Source organism: Marmota flaviventris, chromosome X (genome assembly GCF_047511675.1).
Source record: "Marmota flaviventris isolate mMarFla1 chromosome X, mMarFla1.hap1, whole genome shotgun sequence".
NCBI classification, from domain to species: Eukaryota; Metazoa; Chordata; class Mammalia; order Rodentia; family Sciuridae; genus Marmota; species Marmota flaviventris.
Genome location: NC_092518.1, coordinates 13,076,704 through 13,096,001, shown reverse-complemented (window position 1 = coordinate 13,096,001; position 19,298 = coordinate 13,076,704). Strand labels below are relative to the sequence as shown.

The following is a 19,298-nucleotide window of genomic DNA, read 5'->3' as shown; positions in this document are numbered from 1 at the left end:
AAAAGGAAAAAGTCTCAGCTGACAGGAGCCTTTTCCTCTTTGCCCTTCCCCCATTCTGCCTGGAAACAGAACACAATGCTGGGAGGAGGGGCAGCCATCTTGTGAGCATTAGGAAAAAAGCCTCACACTGAGAATGATAACAGGAAGATGGAAGGATAAGCCCGAGACATGGATAGCAAGGTGAAGCTGCTTATTTCCTGGCTTTTTATTATGTGGGATAAAAGAAAAAAAAAATCTTCCATGTTAAGCACCTGCTATTTCGTTTATTTTATTATATGCAACCAAACACATTCTCTAACCAATATACTTGTAAGGTGGTTTGAATTGTGCCTGGCTCATAGTATTCAATACATGTTACTAGCAGTTGTTGCTGTTATTGTTATTATTTGGCCAACATTCTTCTTGCTAACCAGGTGGCCAACAAATATTCCCTTAACCTCCTTATAATAGAACCTCAATTTTCCTTTTTGTAATTAACCATCTCTAAATTTTCAGGCATATGTTTTGCATGGGACTGACGACTCCCCCACACACTCTTAAGTGTGGGCCCTGGCTTAAGCCAATTAGCATAGCACACTTCCCAAGCAACAGTGACTATTCAGGAGTAGGTACATCCTCTTCTGTTAGCAAAAGAGCACTTGAGGGGCATTTAGCTCAAGACAGACAATGTGAATGAATCTCAGGGCTCCTGGAGAGAGCACCGGTACAGAGACTCACCTTTCTCCCAAGAGTATGGTGCTGTGAGCAATGTTGCCCCTATGAGGAGAGCCTATCTAGAAGGTGAACTTGATACATAGAGAAGGGCAAACAAAAAGGTCAGGGATATGGAGCTGGAGCTTTCTATCATAAATCTCTGAATCAAATCTTACCTTGGGAATTTTCAAACCAGATTTCTTTGAAACTAATTTTGTTAACTCTATTTAAGTGGGATCTTCTGTCACTTGCAATTATAAGATTCTTTCTGATAGTGTTAAATGAAAAAAATACATAATTTTAACAAATGGACCACCTAGAGGGGAACTTTCCAAACTCTGGTCTAGTGCATCTGTTTAATAAAATCTACAAACACAATATAAATTTATACCCAAATCATCTTTCCAAAAGAAAAAAACAGCAATAGCAGTGATGCATGCCTACAGTCCCACTAACTCAGGAGCCTGATGCAAGAAGATCGCACCTTAGCAAGACATTGTCTCAAAATAAAAAATAAAAAGGGCTGGGGATGTAGTTCAGTGGTAAAGCACCCCTGAATTCAATCCCTAGTACCAAAGGGGGGGGGGGAAGAAACAATAAGAAGCAATAAAAACCACAACCAATTTGTAATTGTGTAAATTCATTCAAATTTCTCTTCCAAAAGAAAAAATCAGCTAGTTCAAAGTGTTTTGTTTTTGTTTTGTAAACATGTCCTGGAGAACTCCATTAAGAGTAGATGTGCATCTGGGTTTTAGAATGACTACTGGACCCAGAGGCTGATGCTGGAAACCTGACTAATATTGAAATAATATTCACAGACAGTTGTCATGGCAGCCTGCTCATTCTGCACAAAATAGAACCCACTGCATTTTAACAGGATTTAGCAAAGAAAAACTGCTATGCTGCAGACAGCCTCTGAGTTAAACAACCTACTGATTGGTTTTGGTTTTATTATTGTACACAGTCTTCAGACTGCACCCTAATTGTATCAAAAAAGATCCCAAATACTTAAAAATACACATATAATTTTGGCCTGACACCTGCACCACTCTTGAAATCTTTCCATCAGTTCTACAGAGAACAGCTTAGAGGCAGATCTGACATTGTGCACAGTTGGAATCCACACAGAAATCTAAATAAGACAGTAAGTGTTGTGGAAGGAGAAGGAATAGCTCATTTCATTGGCTGCCATCAGATGTTGCCTTTTAAGTGGGGTGCTATAGAAATGGGGAGTAACCAATTGTTCTGTGCTCATTTACATAGTCCTGGGTGAGCGACCTTAGAAACTAGAGGCATCTCAAGACAAGTAAAAGAGAAAGGGAGAATGACAAAGTATTTCGAGCTGATCAGTTTCTTTCTGGAGTGGCTATCTCTAAAAAAAATCCAATCTCACTGAATGTGATTATGGGTGATTTTGATAGCTGGTCTTGAGAAAAACATCACACAGAGGCCTTCATTATTAGCCCCCACTCCAATCTGCCTTCTTCTCTTTCAAATTTCTTTAAGGGAAAGGAAACATGGTCCTAATTAAAATCCAATACATCCTACATTAGGAAAACCACATCAAGTCATTATCTTCCATTAAGATCTTAGAACAAGATCTTAGAACAACTTATTCCTTAACTACGTTCTTTAAACTTGAAATGAGACCATGTCATATCCTTTTTAAAAAACTCCCACACTGCCCAACACTATGATTCTAGACATTGTAGGCATGGACTGGGACCCAGAGCAATCCTTCAACAGCTGGTGGGCAGATTAAAAACATTGTCAAAATGATGTAAGAGACAGATACAGATGAAAAATATGGAGAAGTTAAAATCAATAGGGTTTGTATTTTCCCTCATATAACTGAAACTCCCACTAATCTGTAGTTTTAAAAATTAGGAATTTTAACTGGGCATAGTGGTACATGCCTGTAATCACATTCCAGAGAATGGGGTATGAGGATAGCAAATTGGAGATCAGCCTGGGCAACTTCGTGAGACTTTGTCTCAAAGTGAAAATGAAAAAGGCTGGGGATGAGGCTCGGTGGCAGAATGCTTGCCCAGCATGCTCAAGGCCCTGGGTTTGATCCCCAGCATCACCAAAAAAAAAAAAAAAAAGCGGGGTGGGGTGTGTTTTTCACATGCAACAAAGAATCTGATAGTAGGAAATCCAGATTCTTTGCAGCTTTCTTCATAACTATCAACTCATGGTCACAAAACAGCTGATCTACCTCTAGCATCACATGCACATTGGTAGACAGAAAGTGAAGATTTATAGTCAAAATGGAACATACCACTTAAAGGAACTTCCTTTTAAAGAAATAGTTTTGGAAGCCCACCTATTTACATACCTCCTATTGAACAGAATCATGTCACACCGTCTCTCCTAGCACTTAAGGGACCTGGGAAATCAAGCTGTTTTAGTGGGACACATTGCAAAATCAAACATTTTGATGGCAGTGTAGTGCAGAGGTTAAACACAGCCTACGGTGCCAGATGGCCTGGGTATAAAACCCTGCTCTGATATACACAGTGGCATATGCCTGTAATCCCAGCTACTCAATAGGCTGAGGCAGGAGGATTACAAATTCAAGGCCAGCCTGGGCAACTTAGTGAGAGTCTGTCTCAAAATAAAAAATAAAAGGGGTTGGGGGTGTAGCTCAGCGGTAGAATGCCCCTGGGTTTCATCCTCAGTATCACCATCCAAAAAAAAAAAAAAAAAAAAAACCTCTTATCCAGCTGTATGACTCAGTCAAGTTATCTAATTATTCTGTGTGGAATTTTTCTCACCTATAAACTAAACATCATAGTACCCTTGTCATAGTGTTCTTATGAGTAGACCCTAATACATAGCAAGCACTACAAAAGTGCTGATGCTTCTTTTTATTATTGAGGAATAGAAGAATGTATATTGGATGTGCAACTAGCAGTATCTATTACTGTGCCACATATGAGCAAATGTCTTGCCATATTTGAGAACTGCTGGGAACCCAAAACTATCCTACCAAAAGTGGCTATTCTCATGACCATTGGCTGTATGCCCATTTATTACGAACTGAGAACCAAAAGTTTCATTTGTCTAAGCCAGGACACCACTGTTAATCACTGTGCTGATGCTCATACATTTTAGATACATATCATTAGGACTTTCTTTTTTTTTAATATTTTTTAGTTGTTGATGGACCTAGATGATATTATTTTATTTATTTGGATGTGGTGTTGAAAATCAAACCCAGTGCCTCACACATGCTAGGCAGGCGCCACAACCCCAGCCCTCATTAGGACTCTCTCTGTTACAAGTGTCAGTTAACCCATTCCAGCTGGCCTAAGCAGAACTGGGAATATATTCCTCAAATAGCTGAAGGGTCAGTAGGTATATTCACAGAATGACTTGGTTAAGGACTTAAACAATAGCACTCCATTGCTCTATTTCTCAACTCAAATCTCTTGGTGTTGGCTCCATTCTCAGGCCTCAGAGGTAGTGGATATTTTTCATGCTTTATGGTCATCCACTAATTTCAAATCCTCTTCCCTGTTTTGGTAATTCTTCTCATTTGACTCCTTACCTCCTCAAAGTAGAAACAACAACAACAACAAAAAAAAAAATCTGCTTTTCCAGCCTCTCCTACAGCAAGAACACAGGCACTTAAACCAAGAACTGCCTGAGTTTTCAATCCAGAAGAGGGCAACATGAAGAAGAGGGGTTACAAAAGTCATATTCTGACAAGGTTAATGGCAGAGGTGTTCCAGTTTTCAGAGACAGCAGTGGTAAAGATTCTGCACTCCATCACTGATTGGAGTTGCTAAATCTATACTCAGAGGAGACAATAGTGGGCAGCTGCCTTAGTGTAGTCCTTTAGTGAGATGTGGATATTGTTTCTAGCTTTAGAATCATGAAGGCCTTCTCAGAGATCCTGAGAACTACCTAATATCCTTCAATAAACTCATTTTCTTCTTAAACTAGTAGGAATGTTGAAGCAGCCTAGATGATATTATGCTAAACAATCCAAAATCTTAGTGGTTTACTTTTCACTTATATTTCGTGGCCAGTGCAAGTGGGCTATAATTGTATAACACACAGTCTTCCCACTCAGACTCAGGTCAACCTGTCTCTGGGGCACTGCTGGCCTCACAGGGAATGGAAAAAGAGAAGTAGCAAAGCATACTGGCCCTTATACTTTTGCTGGTAAGTGACGCACATCATTTTTTGTTCACATTCAATTGGTCAAAGCAATTCACTTGATCAAGCTTATCAGTGGGGCAATGCTATAAGAATCCTACATGGGTGGGGTTAGGACATGCTTACTATGCATGAGGCCCTGGATTCAATCCCCAGCACACACACACAAAAACAACAACCAAAAACTACTTTGAACAAAAGGGGTTCTGTTGTATACAATTAAGAGCACTGCCTAATACAATGCAATAGTAAGATGACAGCAGAACGTTCAGCCTGTGGATCATCTCACATTCAAGTCCAGGTTGAACAAGAAAATGCCTCTTCTCAGGAATTCATGCAAAAGCTCAAGGATTCGCTATAATTGGAACTGACTGACCTGGCTTGAGTCACCCCCCAATACTGACAAATTTATTCTAGATGTATTTATTAAGAATTTAGTATATGCTAGTAATAACTATTTAGGCTCTATGGAGTATAGCAGCAAACAAAACCAAACCCATGCCCTCATAGAGCTTTCATTCTAGTTGAGGATGGAGAAAGACAATCAACAAAATAAGTAAACATCTAAAAATTTAGTTGGTGCTATGTGCTACAAAGAAAAATAAGCAGGAAAGAGAGATACTGAGTTTCTAGGGTGAATGGAAAGGAATAATAGCAATTTTAAAGGAAATCAGCAGGGCTAGGGTTGTGGCTCAGTGGTAGAGTGCTCGATTTGCATGTGTGAGGCATTAGGTTCGATCTTCAGCACCACACAGAAATAAATAAATAAATGTACTGTGTCCATCTACAACTAAAAAAAAAAAAAAAATCAAAATGGAATCAGGAAAGGACCCACTGAGAAATTATTTGGGTAAATACTTGAATGAGGTGAGAAGACAAACAATGGGGTGATCTAAGGGAAGAATATTCAAGGGTCGGTAAGCAGTAGGTATAAAGGCCCAGAAGGCCTAGTTTATTTTAAGAACAACAAGCAGGCAAGGGTGGCTGGAATGGAATAAAAGAAAAGGCAGAGTAATAGGATATATAATCAGAATGATAATGGGTGAGGAGTTCAGGTCAGGTAGGGCCCTGAAGGCCACTGTAAGGCTTGGCTTTTATTCTAGTTAAGGTAGAGAGCCAGTGAAGGGTTTTTGCACAAAGGATTGACAAGATTTTACTCAGATTTTAAAAGGACTCTCTGGTTATTATGTGAATTGTCTGTAGGAAGAAAAGCACAGAGGCTGGGCAGCCAGGATATGGGACTACTGGCAATGATCCAGGAAAAATGCGATAGTGGCTTTGATTAGATGATAGCAAGGGAGACTGTAGAAAGCCATTACATTCTAGATGGATTTGGAAGATGGAGCCAATATGATTTGCTAGTGAGATTACATCTGGGTTATGAGAAAAAGAGAAGAATCTAGTATGATTCTAATGTTTAGGTGTAAATAACTGGAAAGGTGAAGTTACCATTATCTGAGATAAGGCAGTCTGAAAGAGGAGCAGGTTTAGAGAGTAGAGATAAGGAGTTTAGATGCAGACATAATGGGTTTAAGATTCCTATTAGACATCTAAATGGAGATATTGAATATGCAGTTTGAGAAAAGTCTGGACTAGAGATATACATTTGGTATAAATAGATGGTATTTAAAGCCATTAGATTGAATGAGGTCATTGGGGGTTAAGAATGAAGTTTAAGGAAAATAGCTATGTTCAAAGGACAAAGAGATAAAAGTGTTTCAAAAACAAGGGTGATTGACTGAAATGCTGCTAATAGTCTGGGATGGTGGTGCATACCTATAATCCCAGCTATTCAGAAGATTGAAGCAGGAGGATCACAAATTGAAGGCCAGCCTCAGCAACTTAGCTAGACCCTGTCTCAAAATAAAACAGGCTGGGGATATAGCTCAGTCGTGGAGTACCCCTGGGCTCAATATCCAGTATCACACACAAAAAAAAGAAATTTTACTAGTAGATCAAATAAGATGATGAAAGAGGACTATTCTGTGTAGCAATTTGGAAGTCCCTGGTGATATGGACTAGAGGAATGGTACAAGCAAGTGCCAGTGCAGGGAACAGAACTGAAAAGAGCACCAAAAACAAGCAGCAGATTTTTCCTATAAAAGAGAGCAGAGAAATGGAAATAGCTAGAGGAGAAATGGGATTAAGAGATTACGTGTTGGTTGGGGTTGTGGCTCAGTGGTAGAGCACTTGCCTAGCATGTGTGAAGCACTGGGTTTGATCCTCAGCACCATGTATAAATGAATAAATAAAGGTCCATCAATAACTAATTTAAAAAAAAAAAAAAAGAGATTAGGTCTGTGTGCCAATGGGAGTGATCCAATATGGGGTGGGGGGATTTATATAGAAGAGTAGGAAATTGTTGTAGTGAGTTCCTAGAGTACGCAAGAGCAGGTGGGCCAGAGCAGGCATTAGAAATGCAAATAATCCAATTAGAACAGGGTTTCTCAACTGGGTGCTGCTGACATTTGAGGCCAGGTAATTCTTTGTTGTGGGGAACTCTTCTGTGCATTGCAGGATATAAAGTAGCATCCTTTGTTTTTATCCACTAGAAGCCAATAGCACCCCCTCCAAGTCACAATAAACAAAAATATCTCCAGACATTGCCAAATAGCCCCCACAAGATTTTGCTCCCTCCAGCAGACATTTTGGGTTGTCACAACTGGGTATTCATATATGGGTGCCACAGGTATTACTGACTGGAGGCCAAGGATGCTGCAAAACATACACAGGACAGCCCACACAAGGGGGTTACCCAGTCACAACCCACAGAGCTGTGATAGAGACACCCTGAACTAAAGGAATAAGAGAAGTATGAAGCCACAGATACTGACAGGTGGGTTTCTGTGGACGTTCTCTTCTGATTGCTTCCATTTTTATTTTATCCACTGAAATAGAAAGCATGGTAATAAGCTATAACCCATATTGGGAGAGGAGGTACAGGAGGTTGAGGAAGAAAGATATGAAACTATACTGTAGGAGGTAAAAAATAAATGGCCACGAGAAGTGGTCATGAAACTGGGCTGCAGAGCTCACCTAAAGCAAGTAGTGGTGAATTTGATGTGAAACCAGTCGGCCTGGATGTGGATTTTTCTTGAGCCATATCCAGAAGCACAGAAAAGAGAGTTTCATTTAACAGATTGTGGTTTTGCCAGCAAGTATAAGGAAGCAATGAGGGGGGCAAACAAGTGTGTGATAAAAATGACCACAGAATTTGAGCCGAGTAAGAAGACAGAGGGAGAGATAAATGAAGAAGAGAAGTATGAAGCCACAGACACAGACAGGTGGGTTTCTGTGGACATTCTCTTCTGATTGCTTCCATTTTTACTTTATCCACTGAAATAGAAAGCATGGTAATAAGCTGTAACCCAGGTTGGGAGAGGAGGTACAGGAGGTTGAAGGAGACTGTGAAAAGGTAGGTGGCAAAAACAAACAAATATTAGACTGGGGATGTAGCTCAGTGGTAGAGTGCTTGTCTAGCATGCAGTAGGCCCCAGTTTCCATCCCCGGTACTGCAAAACACACACACACACCCCCAAAATGTCTATCACAATAGGATAGTTTCAAGGTATTTTGAATATATTGAGCTGCAATACAACAGTTTCTAAATGATATCAGGTAAACTAGGCTTCTTAACTAAACTCAATGTTTGGGACCGCAGTTTCTTTGGTCAAGTTACCTCTATCAGTGAAGCCAAACACTGGTGAAACAACACTAAACACCTGAGAAATCAGTGAACTCAAAGTCTGAAGTGGCTTCTGGTCTTCATGTATTAGTTTGCTCATGTATTTTTCTTATACTTGTTCAAATGCACGAGGGTATATCTGGGTGTGTCAGGCCTCACAAATCTGACTAAACAGACAGAAGTGCAAGGCAAAGCTGGCCATCTGAAGCATTATCCCTCTCAACGGTTTCAAGGTAAAAGTCATCAATAGTTGTTTCTAACAGACTTATGGTTCCTACTTTTGAGGATTTTGTTTAAAAATTACAAAACAAAAAAACAAACGGTATCCACTGCCTTGCTAGCATGCATACAAAATAAGACAAAAAACCAATGCCACTCTTAAGGCAATAAACATGTAGTCTTTATAGGCTTGGGCCTTGCACAATCAGGTATCACTAGGCTTAATATAAACCAAGGCCTGCTACTCACCAGCTGAAAGGTAACAGGCAAGTCATTCCAACTCAACATAACTTCTTCAATGAAAAATGGTGATAGTAATACTTACCATGGTTACCTCATAGGGCTCCTGGCCAGGAATGTATGTGAAAGTGCTTTGTAAGCCATATTGTACTTTCCTAATAATAGACATTGTGACTACACTTCAGAGGGGCATGAAGAATGGAACTAAAGTCTCCCTTCTGGCCATAATGGAGAAAAGAAACAAAAGGGTTTGTTGTTGTTGTTGTTGTTTTGTTTTTTACTAAAGGCAGAAACCTGTGTTGAATGCATTAGAGGGGCAGCTTCTTTTCTACATGGATTTTAAGTATGGGAATTTGGCCAAAGCTTGCATTTGGCAAACAGAAAGCTGAAGGGAGAGCAAAGCATTCCCTGGAGATACAAACCACACAACTAGTGGGTACAATTTTAGGGCCAATTCTTGGCAACCTTGTTTTGGACTGATAGGGGCTTGGAAATAGGACATATTTACGGAGTTCCCCAGCAGTCATTACAGCTCAATAACTAGCAGGAAACATGGAGCTTTTATGAATTCATTCTCCAGTTAGTGGCTGGCCACTCATGGTCATCTCAAGGCTCACACTCTAGGCAACAAGTACTCAAGAGGTCTCCTGAAATATATCAACAAAAAGGAAGACTGTAAGGAGACCCTGTAAAGAATATTACAGGAAACTGAGGACACAGGAAAACTGGGTACTAGATAAAACAGGCACTAGCTGCAAGCTTGCCTCTAATTAGTTCTATGGGGGGAAAAATTCATTGGGCAAATAACTGCCTCCATTCTTCTACATGGTAAATGGGGATAATATTTAGAGCCAGAGGGGAAAGTGGTAGTATTTCACAGAGGAAAAGATTGAGACTTGGAAGGTGAATTGGCTAGCTCAAGAGTATACAGCTGGTGAGTAGCTACAACAAAACTAAAATCCAGATCATGACCTCCACGTAGTGTTCATTCCACCCACCTGTATCTTCCACGGGCTTTCTCAGGAAAACAGGAGTTGGTTGAAGGGAATTGCTTTCCTATCATCAGTATCATTTCTTCATCATCCTGCCAGCCTCGGAGGAAGACGCCAGGGAAAAGAACACCTGCCACCTACAGCTCAAATCCACCAGGGTGCTTAAGATGCGCTCCTCCCCGCAACCACCGTGTTTTTTAGTGGGTTTTCAAGATTGCAGGTGGTGAGCAATCCTATGATGGCGGTGAAGATCCACCCAGAAGCCCTGGAGAAGGCAAAATGACACTAACAATGAAAAGCAAGAAGTGAGACCATGTGGGAAACCATGTGGGAGTCCTTTGAGGCGACGGATCGCAGCATCTTACTGGGACCATAGTTCTAGAAACACAGCTGTAGGGTCAGGAACTGCCATCTGCAATCCCACAAGGCCCCCACGCTGGATTTAATGCTTTACTGTCGAGGTTTGAAAATCTTCCTAACTTATAAAAACGGGACCTGCCATTTTCATCTTACACTGGGCACCTGAAATCATGCTTCAGGTGGCCTGTCTACACCAGCACCACCCCTGACCCTAACCCAAAGGGACTGAAGGCAAGGCCTTCGGTTTTCATCCCCTCTGCGGCTTCGAAAAGGGAGGAATGCTGGGATAAGGTTAGAGGAGAGTAATAGGCCCGTACCCTCGGGCAAGGAGCCCACTAACTAACCAGTGGCCTTTTTCAACCCAGGCACAATAGACGCCATCATAAAAATGGCGCCCCACCTCCGAGCCCCGCGCTGCCAACTCTTTAGCTCCTGTCCTCCCTGCTCCTGCCTCAGTGTCTCCAAAGCTGCCGGAAGCGGCAACATTCTGACTTCTGACGGGGCAGGTCAGTCGGGTCACCCAGGCTCAGTTTGCCTGTGGGGGAAAATGGGAAAGTACCGGTCCTTCACGAGTTCTGCGAAGCTGTCAGAAGGAGCAGTGCCCCAGCAGGGCGCACTTCTGCCCGTCGGACCACCTTGCCGACGCTTCGGCTGAGGGAAAGTTTGGGGACAGGTAATTAGGGGGCCAGCATTCTCAGCGAGGAAGGGACCGAGTCCCGGCTTAGCCCTGGTTACAGGCGGCCGAAAGTCTGAGGTGCTGAGCGGCTGAAGCAGCTCAAATTCCGAAGCTGCCGGCGAAGATCCAGAAGCTAATCTTGTGCCTCGGGGGCGGGGCGGAACCACGGCGGAGGGGCGGGGTTCCGGGGGGGTGAGGGAGGCGCTGGGTTTGATGTGACTATGAATAGACAACTAACGCTCCGGGCCTGCGTGGAGGTTCCATAGTGTAGTGGTTATCACGTCTGCTTTACACGCAGAAGGTCCTGGGTTCGAGCCCCAGTGGAACCATAACTAAGAAGAAGTTCTTGATTTTTATATCCATTGAGCATTCTGGCTAAAAAAAGACAAAACAAAATAACATCCACTAAAAAAAAAAAAAAAAAAAAAAAGTGTTTTTCTCCTTATCTATCCTTTATTCGTTTAAAATTTTTTTGACATTCTTTCATCACAGAAACGAAATGAAAACCTCTCCAATTCCTCAAGATCGCGGCTGCAGTTGCCAGACTCGCGAAATAGCAGAGGGTGAAGGCGGCGCGGAGCCAAGGTCTCTGCTGGACCCTATCCGACCTCTCCTGGTACTCCCCGGCGGGGCGCTTTCCCTGGAGCCAGGACAGGCCGGCTCCACACAAAACCTCCAACTAAAATGTAACAGTAAAGCAGCGATTTGACTGCGGTTGAATTATTAAAGGTTGATTATGATTATGATTGAAGGTTTAATATTTCGGTCAACTTTAAAATACAAAGCAGGGGGACAATATAGTCCTTTTGTTTTTAAGACAGCAGTGGGATTAATGGAATACACATTCATCTGTTTAATGAATCCATACATAGTATAGAATAAAAGCCAGTTCTATAGACATCCAATAAGTGCCTATTGAATGACCAAACATTTGCCTAGTTGCTTTTGTGCTCCTCTTTAATATTTCATTACTGTTTCCTTTACGGGGTGGGGAGAGGTGTTTTGTTTTTGGCTTTTCTCATCTTTGATAAAATGAATAAGAGAAAGGTGTCTGAGCCTTGGGTACTGAGGATGTAGGCTACAGGTGGGATGGTGATGGCAAAGAACTAAAAGAGGAAGGGAAAACTGTGTTTTTCTCAGCATTTTCCCACATAGTTCTGCTTATACAGTACATAAATTCGTTACTTTTTTGTAATTCGAGTATAACATGATTGTCCCTGTCATTAACAATCAATTCAATTCTCCTTTAAAATGCCATCTTAACCATTAAGTATACAGTTTTTATGTACTATTCACATTGGTATGTTAAGCCTATTCACGTTGTTGTGAAACAGATCAGCATCTTTTCACTTTGCAAAACTGAAGCTCTACACCCATCAAGGGAGTGGTTACTTCATTTTTCCTTCCATCAATTTTTTAGGAGTGCTGGGAAATATGAACCCTGGGCTAAGCACACATTCTACCATTGAGCCACACCTGGAGCTCCTTATCAACCCAATTCTTAATGGCTATGTAACAATGATAGGTAAGTATGGCAGGCACTGTTCTAAGTGTTCTGTTTTGGTTTTGCTATACTGGGGATCAATTCTAGGGTCCTGCACATGCTAAAGCAAAGCTCTACCACTAGACCACCCCCTACCTGATCTATTCTAAGTACTTTGTATATATCATCACTCCCCACTACCACCCTTACTGGGAATTGAACCCATGGCACTCCACCACTGAGTTATATCCCCAGTTCTATCCCCAGTTCTTATATCCCCAGTTTTTTTTTATTTTGAAACAGGGTCTCACTAAGCTGCTGAAACTGGCCTCAAACTTGTGATCCTCCTGCCTTAGCCTCCTGAATAGTTAGGATTACAAATGAACACCATCAGATATTATTCCATTTAAGCCAAAATAACTGTATGAATGAAGCATTATTATCATTATCATACAGATGAGAAATTTGCTCTAAGTTCACAGCAAATGGTAGAACTAGGATTTGCATCCAGTGTAATTTGGAAATCCATGTTCTTAACCCTCCCCAGCTTTACTACCTTTCCTAATTTGCTTAACCAGTCCCCTAACCTTGCACACTTTGATTTGTTTTCAATTTTATTATTATAAGTAACACAGCATTAAACAGCTTTGTGTGTAACTGTCTCCCCCACCAAATTTAGTATTTTCCTGAGTGAATAGTATGAACATGACACCAAGTTGCTTTGTGAGAGGTGATTCAGTGGCATTTTCATACCATTCAAGAATGTTAGGACTTATTTGGCAGAAAATTGCTCAAGGTCACCCACTAGAAGACAATAACAGAGAACAGATGAAGAGCTGAGTCTTAGGATTCTAGTTTCTATTTCCCTCCATTCCTTCCCTTAACATTTAAAGATAGAATAAAACCAGTATCTTCCTTGTTAAACCAACCTCAGTTGACTTTAGTATTGTCTCTGAGACTTCCTTGTTGAGGCAGGTAACTATGTGGGTTAACTTGATGGGACTCAGCTAAAACCTAAGAACTAAATGGAATAAGATGCTTAATGAGGCTGGTGCTCAAGTTAATCTCCTCCTCCTGGGCAAGCTCCCCACTTCAGGAAGGTAGAGCTGCCGCCAAGGACAAGGGAAAATGCCACGCAAGATAGAAGGCTTCTTGTTATTACTTCTCTTTGGCTATGAAGGTATGTGCGATTCAGCCATTGGCATGTTTAATAATACATAATAATACAATTTAATTTATAATATAGTTGATAAATAGAAATACAACCTGAATAATACAAAAATCACTAATTAACAACACATGTTCATTAAGGTGTTATTAATGAACAACAGTTGTCTTTGTGTTGAATATGATTGTCATTGTCTTGCCACTGGCTTGCTTCTGTTTTTTTTTTTTTTTTCTTTTTTGATACTGGGGACTGTACCCAGTGGTGCTTTGCCACTGAGTTACATCCCCAACCCTTTCTATTTTTTATTCGGAGACAGTTTCCCTAAATTATCGAGGCTGGCCTCAAACTTGCCATCTTCCTGCTTCAGCTTTCCAAGTTGCTGTGATTATAGGCGTGTTCCACCATGCCCAGCTTGCCACTGGCTCTCTGGTTCTGTGAGGAGCCTTCTAAAGTTTAAAGGATCCAACAGAAAGAAGAAAGGCTCTCTTGGGTTGGGGCTGGGGCTCAGCGGTAGAACACTCGCCTCGGACATGCGGGACCCTAGGTTCGATCCTCAGCACCACATAAAAATAAATAAGTGAAATGAAGGTATTGTGTCCAACTACAACTAAAAAATAAATACTAAAAAAAAAAAAAAGAAGAAGAAAGGGCCTCAGATATTGTATAAAGTAGCTACAAATTGCAATGATTAATGAAAGGCATGCTATACTCTAGAATAGTTTTAGGAGTCATAGTGTGATTTTAGAATTTTAATCTTCCAAACTGGTATGCTAAGGTAGAGAAGGATGCTATTAATAATTCTGCTGGGACAACAGGTGTAAACCAGGACTGTCCTGAGCAAATTGGGACGTAAGGTCACCCTAGTTTAAATATGGATTAACATAACACGCCAAGTACCACTGGAATCTAATAAAAAGCATAATCCAACTGAGAGTTAAGAAACCCCAAAGACGCAGTACACTCCATCATTTTAAAATTTCTTAATGCAGCCCTGGTTGGGGTGATGCGCTTAAACAAGAAAAAAAAAAAACAAACAAACTAAAGTCAAGTCTCTAAAATGTCATCCAATTGAACTTTTAAATTCTCTCTCAATCTTAGAAATATTACTCTCATCTCTCTCTCAATTCTGAAGTAGCCATCCACTCAGAACTCCTTGTCGGGTTCATTTGGATAATAGAAACTGAATGTCTTCTTTGCAGTCATTGTGTATTTGCGAGTTTTATAGGAAATAAAGAAGGAGGGCAGAGAGGGGGAGATCCCTCTTCTCTGCAAGTGACCTGGTAGACAGACAAGATGAAACACACAAGAAGCATCGGGATTCCTGGCTGACATTTTCCTTCCTACTCTTTCACTGTATTTTAATGATAGAGAATCCACTTTCATGAATCCCCAGTCTTGTGACTTTTGTTATTTAATCACATTTCTCAGTATTTGGAAAGACTTGAGAAAAACATAATCCCAAAGTCATTTTGAAAACCCCAAGATATATTTCTTTCTTTTTTTAAATATTTTTTTAGTTGTTAGTGGGCCTTTATTTTTATGTGGTGCTGAGAATCGAACCCAGTGCCTCACACATGCCAGGCAAGTGCTGTACCACTGAGCCACAGCCACAGCCCCCCCCCAAGATATATTTCTAAATAGGGATTGTTTTAACCAATTTTCTGTTGCAAGGGGTTTTCCTCCTTGCAATTCAGAGGCAGCAACTTGTTCCAATAACTTTCATTCCTTGGTACCTAGCATAAAACCTAGGGCTTTGTGCGTGCAAGGCAAATGCTCTACCACTGAGCTACATCCCCCTTGTCCCAGTAATTCTTAATGCTTTAAGATGCTTTGGGGATTTTGTTTTTCTTTTACTCCTCGCTCTTTGCTCAACAAGATCTGAGTCGAGGATTAGATCCAAATACTTAGGATTCTCAGACATCCACGGGGCTCACCCTTAGATTTCTCCTTTTCATGGTTGGCATTGAGATTCATTCGTTTCTCTAAGAACCCATGCTTGAGTATGTGCTGTGGGCAAACATTTTGAAAGAACTTGACATGCCGGGCTGATTCTTGTTGCTTTCACGGTGCTGAGTCTGTCAAGTCTGTCAACCCTGCTCCATGACCCCCAAATGCGAAGAAGTCCTCTAAAAGTTTACCAATACATTTTAAAATTAGGCCTGGATATCATAATAAAATGGGAGGCACAAAGATAACAGTCCATCTTATTCTATTACTTACCAATTTTTATTCAGGGGTGGGGAACTCCAGAAATGTCCAGGAAGAGCAGAGATACCATCTGTCCAGGTGGAAGGGAATGTGGTCAGGTGGGAAGGCTTACCCACCTAATGTACTTACCCACCTAACCCAGGCCCTCCATCCTCACACCACCTGGAAGGAAACCAGCCAGCCAAAAATGACCAGCATGGTTTGGCAATCTCCTGTGTGCTCTCCCCTGAGCCAGAGGGATACTCCAGGAGACAGGAAAAATACAGGACACAATTACTGTCCTAAATCAGTTTAGAATCCAGATGGACACATGGCCAACACACAGAGGAAAGATGCATTCCATTGCACAACTGGGAACCCAAAGACAACGATTCCTTATCTAATGTGCTCTTTGTTGTTTCTGTTGTTCCACGGTGGTGGCTCCTTTATGTAGTGAAATGAGGTCAATGGATTGACTCTGCTTATGCACTGGATGAAGGTTCATTTGGGAATGCACACATCCTCATAGTAAGGCCCCATCTATATCATAGAACTGTCAGGATTCTTTTTATCTTCCATTGCACATTTTGGATTCTATGCCAATATGATTTTTAAAACATCTATCCTATTAAAACACATTAGTCCATGACTTGGTCATGCTTATTGTATAAAAACAACAACAAAGCTCTCCAGCTCCATCTTCCATATGAATGTGTCCCCTTTGCTGGTGTGCCAACCATCAGAGATTGCAGATTTTTGTGAAAAGCAGCTTTATTTAGATGTAATTTGCATACCAGTAAAGTCATTCTTTTAGGGCTGGGGCTGTAGCTCCGTGGTAAAGCGCTTGTGTGAGGCACTGGGTTTGATTCTCAGCACCACATATAAATTAATAAAATAAAGGTCCATTGACAACTAAAAAATATTTTTTAAAAAAAGTCATCCTTTGTAGGGTGCAATTCTATCATTTTTAATATGTTTACAGATTTGTGGCATACACATTCTAATTTTAGAGCATTTTCATCACCCCAAACATTAACCAATCACTCCCCAGTCTCCAATTTCCCCCAGCCTTTGGCAACCATAAATCTACTTTATGTCTCTAGACATTTGCCTCTTCTGGATATTACATTAAAATGGAATGGTGCGACATGTGGTCTTTTTGTCTTTTGCTTAGCATATGTCTTTAAGGTTCATATGTGTTGAAGCATGAACAATAATAGAATTACATATGAATATGCCTGTTGCTGAAGATAGTAACACATTCACACTAGGAGCAATTTCCTTCTTTCTTCTTCCCAAGAGGAACATTGCTGCAGCTGACTATGTTTCTCCTGTGTCATAGTCTTGTTTCTCAAGTAGAATAGAAGCTGGTTACAGACAGTTTTTATCATTCACAGTTTTATGCTTTTCTCCTTACTTTCGTGTTTCCATGGGAAAGGATGCTCTGTATTTAGTGATACCCAATCAAAGAAACTAAAATAGTCTATGTGTGTCTCTAACATACTCTTTTTCCCTTGCAAGGGATTTTTGGAGAAATAGGCATGCCTTTCTTGAATTTTCTTGCTATGGGAACAAGACTTTCCCCAGTGGAGTGGCCCTTGGGGCAAAAGGGTACAATGAGCTCATATTGTACAAATCAAAGATGGGCAAGTGGCAGACATCTCTCATAATGTGGGAGAATCACAAAAACAATCGAGTAGGCAGAAAAATATGCAACTACATAATCAAAATCTTTTACTATGTTCCTGTTAAAGGCTGATTTTTTTTTCTCATTCCAACAATGTTGTTTTCTGGTATGATAATTGTTATAGTCAAAAAATGCTTTTGCTCTTGTTCTTTAGCTTTTATTTTTTGGTGATTAAATCACTTGGGGTGGGGGGGGGGCTGCAGCAGCCAGTCGCTGCTCCCTTGGTGAAAGTGTTTCCTGTAAAATGCTTGTTGTTCCTTCTCTCTCTGCTCATTTCCATAAGGATCTGGCACCTCAGAATCCCAGGCTGCCTACAGACAAAAGCTTTCTGGGGAGGGGACCCTGGGAGGAAAGAAAGGCAAGGAACCAACCCAAAATCTGCTGGAGCACAGGAACTGACTGTGAAAGCAGGCCTTCTTTTCAGGCCTCGTCCTCTCCACAGGTAGACTGAAGCTGAGTCCCCCTCCACCCCCAACACCAGTTTTCCTTTTTGCCTTCGGCTTCATTTCTGCAAAATGTGGAAACGGCTCCAGTACCGTCACCTCTCACCTTTGGTCCCTCCAAAAGAGAGTCTTGATTTTTTTTTTTTTTGATACCGGGGATTAAACCAAGGGTACTTAACCATTGAGCCACATCCCCAGCCCCCCCCCCTTTTTTTTGTGACACAGTCTTGCTAAATTTTTCAGGGCCTCACTAAATTGCTGAGGCTGGCTTTGAACTTGAGATCCTCCTACCTCAGCCTCCAAAATGGCTGGATTACAGAGCCACTAGGATTACAGGAGTGCACCCCAACACCCAGCCACACCCAGCATCTCTTGAAGATGAGGGTTGAGCGGAATACCTCCTGGATTCACAACCTCCAAGTCAACCCAGATGCTAATTGCTTATTTACTCTGTATTTGTTGATGACAAACTATGAGACTGAGGTTATGTGCTTATGTAGACATTAACTCTGAAAAGCACAGAGCACCACCCTGCCTTTCTGCACTTCCCCCTGATCTCCAAAAGCTTGTATCTAGCTGTTCACTCAATCTTAACATTTGGGTGTTCCTTAGGCTTCTCAAATTTACTGTGTCCCAAATGGAACATCCTCTACCCCATCCTCTCCGAATCACTGTCCCCACTGGAATCTCTTCCCTTTTAGTAAACTGCATTTCTATGATCCCACTTCTCAGGCCTCAAGCTCCTCTTTCTTTCACACTGCACATATAATCTGTCAGAAATCCTATCTGCACGATATTTTAAGTACAGTCAGCAGTGGCCACTTCTCATCACTCTATTGCCATTACCCTGGGTCAAACCACCATCAGCCCTGGCCTAGAGGACTGTACTTGCCTCACAACTAACTGGTCTTGTTTCTACCCTTAACCCAATCAGTCTAGCCTACAACAAGGTGCTAGAGGAAGCCTTTGAACCCACAGTCAGTCATGTCCCTCCTCTCCCCAGATCCCTCCAATGTCTCACTCAGTAGCCTAAGTCCTCCATCACATGGCCCACAACACCCGGCACAAACTGCACCCCCCCCCCGGCCCTTCCCTGACCTCATCTCCTAAAACTTACTATGCTCTGGTTTCAACCTCAGAGTCTCCTCGTTCTTTCCAGAACAGGCCGAACACACACCCTCAAAGGCTTTGCACTTGCTCGCCCTCTGTCCTGAATGCTTTGCCCTGGACAGGCATCCCACTTCTTCAGGTCTTTGCTCCAACATTACCTTTCAGTGAGGGCTTCTCTAAGCCAAAAA

General features: G+C 41.5%; 2 protein-coding genes and 1 non-coding gene across 4 annotated transcripts in view; 2 read left to right on the top strand and 1 right to left on the bottom strand.

Annotated features, from left to right (window-relative positions):
• The window catches only part of Ppef1 (protein phosphatase with EF-hand domain 1), a 129,632-nt gene extending 119,470 nt beyond the window's left edge, over positions 1 to 10,162 (bottom strand). For both annotated transcript variants that reach the window (XM_071606021.1, XM_027927299.3), the window contains exon 1: positions 10,003 to 10,162. The gene's annotated coding sequence lies outside the window, so the exon portion shown is untranslated. The remainder of the gene's footprint in view (positions 1 to 10,002) is intronic.
• Positions 10,163 to 10,234: 72 nt separating this feature from the next.
• The window catches only part of Rs1 (retinoschisin 1), a 31,339-nt gene continuing 22,275 nt past the window's right edge, over positions 10,235 to 19,298 (top strand). The window contains exons 1-3 of the mRNA XM_071606675.1: positions 10,235 to 10,270; positions 10,863 to 11,029; positions 11,525 to 11,648. Of these exons, the coding sequence (XP_071462776.1) occupies positions 10,235 to 10,270; positions 10,863 to 11,029; positions 11,525 to 11,648 (327 nt within the window). The remainder of the gene's footprint in view (positions 10,271 to 10,862; positions 11,030 to 11,524; positions 11,649 to 19,298) is intronic.
• Positions 11,289 to 11,361, top strand: Trnav-uac (transfer RNA valine (anticodon UAC)). Its single transcript has one exon. It is a non-coding gene; the product is annotated as a tRNA-Val (tRNA).